This window comes from Salmo trutta, chromosome 25, assembly GCF_901001165.1.
Source record: "Salmo trutta chromosome 25, fSalTru1.1, whole genome shotgun sequence".
Lineage (NCBI taxonomy): Eukaryota > Metazoa > Chordata > Actinopteri > Salmoniformes > Salmonidae > Salmo > Salmo trutta.
Window position 1 is genome coordinate 25,219,137 of NC_042981.1, and position 8,722 is coordinate 25,227,858.

The 8,722-nt window shown below is 41.3% G+C and overlaps 1 protein-coding gene across 1 annotated transcript in view; it reads right to left on the minus strand.

Moving 5' to 3' along the window:
* The window catches only part of LOC115162232 (potassium voltage-gated channel subfamily H member 5), a 71,402-nt gene extending 62,947 nt beyond the window's left edge, over positions 1 to 8,455 (minus strand). The window contains exons 1-2 of the mRNA XM_029713349.1: positions 8,157 to 8,455; positions 4,505 to 4,897 (exon numbers count right to left, since the gene is read on the minus strand). Coding sequence (XP_029569209.1) covers positions 4,505 to 4,897; positions 8,157 to 8,303 — 540 coding nt within the window. The 5' untranslated portion in view covers positions 8,304 to 8,455. The remainder of the gene's footprint in view (positions 1 to 4,504; positions 4,898 to 8,156) is intronic.
* Positions 8,456 to 8,722: the final 267 nt, after the last annotated feature.

Below are 8,722 nucleotides of genomic sequence, written 5' to 3' on the forward strand. Positions count from 1 at the left end.
CTCATGATAAATTCCCTTTATTTAACTTCATTGGGGTAGGGGGCAGTATTTTGACGTCCGGATGAAAAGCGTGCCCGAAGTAAACTGCCTGCTACTCAGGCCCAGAAGGTAGGATATGCATATTATTAGTAGATTTGGATAGAAAACACTCTGACATTTCTAAAACTGTTTGAATGATGTCTGTGAGTATAACAGAACTCATATGGCAGGCAGAAACCTGAGAAAAAGTCCAACCATGAAGTGTGGAAATCTGAGGTTTGTAGTTTTTCATGTGATTTCCTATCTAATACAGTGTCTGTGGGGTCATTTTGCACTTCCTAAGGCTTCCACTAGATGTCTTTAGAACGTTCTTAGAACGTCTTTCGAACGTTGTTTCATGCTTCTACTGTGAATGGGGAGAGAATAAGAGCCATTGGAATCAGATGACTGAGAAAATGACAGGAGCTCAGACAGGCGCGCGCCCGTGAGAGTTAGGTGTGTTCCTTTTCATTTCTGAAGACAATGGAATTGTCCGGTTGGAATATTATTGAAGATTTATGATAAAAACATTGTAAAGATTGATGCTATACATCGTTTGACATGTTTCTACGAACTGTAATATAACTTTTTTCACTTTGTCTGAACTTACTGCGCTTTGGACATAAAGGATGGACTTTATCGAAACAAAACAAACATTTATTGTGGAACTGGGATTCCTGGGAGTGCATTCCGATGAAGATCATCAAAAGGTAAGTGAATATTTATAATGTTATTTGTGACTTCTGTTGACTCCAAAATGGCGGGTATCTGTATGGCTTGTTTTGATGTCTCAGCGCTGTACTCAGATTATTGCAAAGTGTACTTTCGCCAGTAAAACCTTTTTGAAATCTGACACAGCGGTTGCATTAAGGAGAAGTGTATCTATAATTATTTAAATAACAGTTGTATATTTTATCAACGTTTATGATGAGTATTTCTGTAAATTGATGTGCTCATTCACCGGAAGTTTTGGGAGGCAAAACATTTCTGAACATTACACGCCAATGTAAAATGGAGTTTTTGGATATAAAAATTAACTTTATCGAGCAAAACATACATGTATTGTGTAACATGAAGTCCTATGAGTGCCATCTGATGAAGATCATCAAAGGTTAGTGATTCATTTTAACTGCATTTCTGGTTTTTGTGACGCCTCTCCTTGCTTGGAAAATGGCTGTGTGGTTTTTCTTGTCTAGGCGCTGTCCTAACATAATCTAATGTTATGCTTTCGCCGTAAAGCCTTTTTGAAATCGGACACTGTGGTTGGATTAACAAGAAGTGTATCTTTAAAATGGGATATAATAGTTGTATGTTTGAGAAATTTGAATTATGAGATTTTTGTTGTTTTGAATTTGGCGCCCTGCTATTTCACTGGCTGTTGGCGAGTGTGTCCCGCAGGTGGGGCACAGAGAGGTTAACTATCAATGCGAGAGAGGCGCGCCGATGTTTTTTAACGTTTATATAACTAGGCAAGTCACTTAAGAACAAATTCTTATTTTACAATGATGGCCTACCCCGGCCAAACCGTCCCCTAACCAAGAAAAGGCTGAGACAATTGTGCACCGCCCTATGGGACTCCCGATCACGGCCGGTTGTGATACAGCCAGGGATCGAACCAGGGTCTGTAGTGATGCCTTTAGCACTGAGATGCAGTGCCTTTGACCACTGCGCCATGCTAGAGCCTACATCATTGCTCCTGAGACATTGGCTATCGGGATGTAGTAAGCTGTTTACCAGGTATCATGCTTCTTATATCATTATACCTGTGCGCAAAATTAGCCTAATGCTAACCCGAACCCCGCCAGATAGCCTTAGTGCTAGGCTAATGCTAACCCTAAACTGATCAGGCCCACACTGGTAAACCCTAGAGAGGCACACAAACCTAAACTAATATACAGCAGGAGACTATTCATCTATTGTATCCTGAACAGACACCAATACAAGACATAATTCACCCCTTCACGCCAGCTTCAAGTAACAGCAGGGAACCTCCCAATCTAGCCACCTGGGCACCTCAGCCATTAATACAGCAAACATGTATTTTATATAACATATATACACTGAGTGTAGAAAACATTAAGAACACTTGCTCTTTCCATGACAGACTGACCAGGTGAATCCTGGTGAAAGCTAGGATCCCTTATTGATGTCACTTGTTAAATCCACATGAATCAGTGAAGATGAAAGAGAGGAGGTTAAAGAAGGATTTTTAAGTCTTGAGACCACTGAGAGATCAAATCAAATGTTATTTGACATGCGCCGAATACAACAGGTGAAGAAGACCTTACACTGAAATGTTTACTTACAAGCCCTTAACCAACAACTCAGTTAAGAAAAATAAGTGTTAAGTAAAAAATAAAAACAACAAATAATTAAAGAGGAGCAGTAAAATTATGTAGTTAATGGCGCCGGAGGATACGGCTGCCGTTTTACGGTCCCCTAACCAATTGTGCTATTGTGTGTGTTTTTTCACGTTATTTGTCAATTATTTTATACATAACGTTTCTGCCAACGTCTCTTATGACCGACAAGAGCTTCTAGATATCAGGACAGCGATTACTCACCACGTACTGGAAGATGATTTTTTCTTTAACGAGTCGGATGCAAAGGATTTACTCCAGACACCCGACAAGGCCCTCATCCCCCTCGTTCGCAGAAGAATGGAGACGGAGATATTGGGGACGTAGGTCTGGGTGCATTGTAGGGCGAGTGGGTAATCTGCCTTTACCATCGGTCCTATTAACCAACGTACAATCACTGGATAATAAAATAGAGTAAATACGAGCATGTATATCCTACCAACGGGACATTAAAAACTGTAATATCTTATGTTTCACTGAGTCGTGGCTGAACGACAACATGAATAACATACAACTGGCGGGTTTTACGCTTTTTCGGCAGGATATAACAGCTGCCTCTAGTAAGACAAGGGGTGTCGGTCTATGTATATCTGTAAATGGCTGGTGCATGAAATCTAAGGAAGCCTCAAGGTTTTGCTCATGTGAGGTAGAGTATCTCATGATAAGCTGTAGACCACACAATTTACCAAGAGTTTTCATCTATATTCTTCGTAGCTGTCTATTTACTACCACAAACTGATGCTGGTACTAAGACCGCACTCAATGAGCTGTATACGACCATAAGCAAACAGGAAAACGCTCATCCAGAGGTGGCGCTCCTAGTGGACTTTAATGCAGGGAAACTTAAATCCGTTTTACCTAATTTCTACCAGCATGATAAATGTGCAACGAGAGAGGAAAAAAAAAGAAACAAAAAAAACCTACACCACCTTTACTCCACACACAGAGCTGCGTTGTCATGACTCCCGCCGAAGTCGACCCCTCTCCTTGTTCGGGCGGCGTTCGGCGGTCGACGTCACCGGCTTACTAGTTGCCAACGATCGATGTTTCACTGTTCGTTTGGTTTTGTCTTTATTGTGTACACCTGTTTTGATTTTCCCTAATTATGTTCATTATTTAAACCTCTGTATTTCCTGTTTGTCTTGTCGGTAATTGTTTCCTGTTGTGTGTGAACGGAGGTGTTTTCTCTGCGATATGTATTGTCCTCGGAGAAGATTTATTGATTATTAAAGTAAACACGTTTGTTTACATTGATCCCTGTGTCCTGCGCCTGACTCCTCTACTTCTCCTAAAGATATTCATGACATGCGTACAAATCTCTCCCTCCATTTATCCTCCTGATTCCTGCTTACAAGCAAAAACTAAAGCAGGAAGCACCAGTGACTCGGTCAACAAAAAAGTGGTCAGATGAAGCAGATGCTAAGCTACAGGACTGTTTTTCTAGCTCTGATTGGAATATGTTCTGGGATTCTTCCGATGGCATTGAGGAGTGCACTCCTTGAAAGCGGCAGCTCTAGCCTTTAGCTCAGCGCGGATGTTGCCTGTAATCCATGGCTTCTGGTTGGGGTACGTACAGTCACTGTGGGGACGACGTCATCAATGCACTTTTTGATGAAGCCAGTGACTGATGTGGTGCACTCCTCAATGCCATCGGAAGAATCCCAGAACATATTCCAATCAGAGCTACAGTCCTGTAGCTTGTCATCTGCTTCATCTGACCACTAACCTGGAAGCTTATAAGACATCCTGCAATGCCCTCCGACGAACCATCAAACAGGCAAAGCGTCAATACTGAACTAAGATTGAATTGTACTACACTGGCTCCGACGTTTGTCGGATGTGGCAGGGCTTGCAAACTATTACAGACTACAAAGGGAAGCACAGCCGGGAGCTGCCCAGTGACACGAGCCTACCAGATGAGCTAAATTACTTCTACGCTCGCTTCGAGTCAAGTAACACTGAAACATGTATGAGAGCATCAGCTGTTCCGGACAACTGTGTGATCACGCTCTCTGACTGTGTTATACATCCCGCCAGAAGTACCTTTAGATTATGTCCTTAAAAACATTATCTCAAAGATCCCCCCCACCCACCCACTACCCTTTCCCTGAGCAAGCCTACCGCACCTCATCCACATTCATAAAGGCGATGATGATGCCGTAGGGCAGGCAGGACAGCAGGTCGATTACAAACCAGATCTTTATGAAGTTCCTCCTGATCAGCTTGGGGTGTGAGATTATCTCCCTACCAGACCCCATGAAGGTGGTGTGGAAGTCAAACACGATGTCCACCAGGAATATGACATCCACCACACTGTCCAGTACCAGCCACACAAAGTTGTTCAGCTTGGTAATGAAGGACACATTATAGGGCACCATGATTGCCGTGTAGAAGGTGAGGACGAGGATGACCCAGTCCCAGGGGGTCTTGAAGGTGCAGTAGGGGAGGATAATGTGGGAGGGAGTCTTAGGAGCCTCCTGTTTGTACTGGGGGAGGATGATGGAACTTAGCTGGAGAACCTGAGAACACACACAGAGGGATGGAGAGAGAGAAAGTGACTGACGATTACAGTGGCCTATGATAGAAACGATAGATCAATTAAGAATTAAAAAAGTGACTCCAACACAAATGCTGCGTACACATTTTTAGAATCTAGCAAAACTAACCGTTTTCTTGGCAACCATGCATTTTTTCGGGTAGAGTTTGGGGCGGGGTGAGGAGTACTGAAAAGGTGCGACTTTCAGGTTACAATAGGCCATAAGCATACAGCAGATCGCCGATTGTCCTCACTTTGACTATGCTGTAACAACATACTGTAGCACCATGACCAGAATCTCTATTCATTTAAGTGAGCAGATTAGGGCTTTCAGGAGGAATGGAAAATCAACTGGAGACATTTCAAAATACTGGTAGACTAGGGGATTTTGGTCACGGACAGTGCTATTCGCAAACACTATCAACATCTTGTTTACATTCTTTTTTGTAACCACAATGTCACAAATCATTTGTATCTACCTTTCCAATTACCTTTAGAGTTTGGGATTTACAAATGTGTGCTTTTCATGTCATTTTTCGTTAGGGAAAATCTGGTCTGTGATAAAATGATTGCTTTAATATAATTATAATGCAGGGTTAATAATAATAATAACAATAATATTAATAAATGCTTTATTATGCAAATGTTTAAAGTGCGTGTGGGTGACAGAGGGAAACAAAATGGTGCGCCTTGGGACCCAAAAGCATAATCAGTGCTCTAACTTTGTTTGAGGTCATGCGGCGGACAGTCAAAACATTTTATTATTAAAGACTGTCTAAAAACATGTTGGTACTTATTTATTGTGCTCCAAAGCCAGGAATGAGTGAGTCACTCAGCTTTATGTAGGTGCCGAGGCTTTATGACCATGCAATCAACTTCATTATTTAGCAGACAACACTTGCTGCTTATGTTTAGTCAACACATACACTACCGTTCAAAACTTTGTGGTCACTTAGAAATGTCTTCGTTTTTGAAAGAAAATACAATTATTTGTCCATTAAAATAACATAAAATTGATCAGAAATACAGTGAAGACATTGTTCATGTTGTAAATGACTATTGGAGCTGGAAACGGCAGATCTTTTATGGAATATCTGTCACACCCAGATCCGTTTCACCTGTCTTTGTGATTGTCTCCACCCCTCTCCAGGTGTCGCCCATCTTCCCGATTATCCCCTGTGTATTTTGTTCTCTCCCTTCACAGAACAGCGCAAACTGGCTCTTACCAGAATAGAAAGAGGAGTGCAAGGCCGATGTTTCTCAAACTAGAAGTTCCTCTGTCTAGACACTCTAATGTACTTGCCCTCTTGCTCAGTTGTGCACCAGGGCCTCCCACTCCTCTTTCTATTCTGGTTAGAGCCAGTTTGCGCTGTTCTGTGAAGGGAGTAGTACACAGCGTTGTACGAAATCTTCAGTTTCTTGGCAATTTCTCGCATGGAAAAGCCTTCATTTCTCAGAACAAGAATAGACTCACGAGTTTCAGAAGAAAGGTCTTTGTTTCTGGCCATTTTGAGCCTGTAATCGAACCCACAAATGCTGATGCTCCACATACTCAACTAGTCTAAAGAAGGCCAGTTTTATTGCTTCTTTAATCAGAACAGTAGTTTTCAGCTGTGCTAACAATTGCAAAAGGGTTTTCTAATGATCAATTAGCCTTTTAAAATTATAAACTTGAATTAGCTAACACAACGTGCCATCGGAACACAGGAGTGAAGGTTGCTTATAATGGGCCTCTGTATGCGAATGTAGATATTCCATTATAAAAAAGAATCTGCCATTTCCAGCTACAATAGTCATTTACAACATTAACAATGTCTACATTGTTTTTCTGATCAATTTGATGTTATTTTAAAGGACATAAATTGTGCTTTTCTTTAATAAACACAGACATTTCTAAGTGACCCCAAACTTTTGAACGGTAGTGAGTATCTTAAGAATATCATGGAATATAATTGAACATTTTCGTTTCTCTTAGAATAAAAACCTTAGTGTAACAACAGTTTTAGTAAGTCATATGCTACAGTCCAGTTACAGCTTCTTCTGAGCAAGTAGAAACAAAAATAAATGTATTTTTTCAGGTGTGCGTGCAGGACAGAGGAATAGCAATTCTTACACTATTGTTCTAAATTCAATCACCTTCTTCATCCTCATTATTCAGTTCATTGAAATTCAATTTTGAAGTTGTGCACAATTATCAGTTTCTATTTGGTTTATATCACCCATTCATTGTCAGTTAGACACACATTAGTGCCTTGGGACCCAAAAGCATAATCAGTGCTCCCCCTTGCGGTGGTCTGGAGCAATGAAGCAGGGTAACATACTAAACCACAAATTACCTCTAAGACCCGCGGCATAATCTCAAAACTTTTATTTGAGGAACCACTGTACAAGAGGTACTGGTACCGAGTCAATGTGCGGGGTACAGGTTAGTCGAGGTAATTTGTAAAGTGACTATGCATAGATGATAAACAGCAAGTAGCAGCATTGTAAAAACAAAGGGGGTGTCAATGTAAATAGTCCGGGTGGCCATTTGATTTATTGTTCAGCAGTCTTGTGGCTTAGGGGTAAAAGCCATTAAGGACCCTTTTTGTCCAAGACTTGGCGCTCTGGTACCGCTTGCCGTGTGGTAGCAGGGAGAACAGTCTATTTGGGTGACTGGAGTCTGACAATTTTTGGGGCCTTCCTCTAACACTGCTTAGAATATAGGTCCTTTCTCAAAGTTCAGGAATGCCACTTACGTCCACTTATATCAGTACTTTTGTAACAACCTAAACATTACGGCTATTAGATCAATTAAGCCTCACATAGCAAATTGACCAAATTTTACCTCCATACAAAAACCCTCTGCTTCTCGCTGTATTTTCACGCAGACAGAGGGGTGGAGTCAAGCCTCTCACTTCGCCTCTTCCTCTCTGTAATGATTCACAAGCTAGCCCTATTTGAAACGTCGCCATCTCATGGCCGCATTTATCCACCAGCTTCAGTACTTGAACACCATCCAAAAAGCTTAAAAACCCCATTGAAAGCCCCATTCAATATTTGGCCAAAGTTAATATAAATGTTTTTTTGAAATGAACATAATTCATGATGGATTTTAATAGTTTTAGTTTTTCAAACGGGTTTGTTCATTTTATTTCAGTTGACTAAATCGTTTTTTTATGATTAGTTTTCATTTTAGTTTCGGTTTACTATAATAATAACCTTGGTGTGTACAGATTTACAGTATATGACGTAGCATTTACCTCTGCCAGATGGGATTGCTTGGGTTGGCTGACCTCATGCCTGCTCATAGGAGTGAGCTCCTGTGGTGTCGTGTGGTGACTGGTGTTGCGGTTATTATGTGTCAGAGCACGGGTCAGCCGTCCAAACTTGGTACATCCTGCAGACATCAAAAATATTGACACATTTAGCACAGCTTGGTCATATGGAAAGGGTGCATAAATAATATATGCTTCAAAACCACTTGGAGAAAACTAAAAGTGCACACTGTTAAGCATACATTTTAAAATTACTTAACAATTTGTTGTAAGACTAGCAGCTATGGATTCAAAGCTACAGCATCCTTATTGTTCCTACACATTGTAAGAAAACAGCTGAAGGCAGGGCTTTCTCCTGTAGAGCAACATTTTTATGGAATGGTCTGCCTGTCCATGTAAGAGACGAAGACTAGGTCTTGACCTTTAAGTCTATACTGAAGACTCCTCTCTTCAATAGGTCCTATGATTGAGTGTAGTCTGGCCCAGGGTTGCGAAGGTGAATGGCAAGGGACTGGAGTGACGAACCGCCCTTTCTGTCTCTGTCTGGCTGG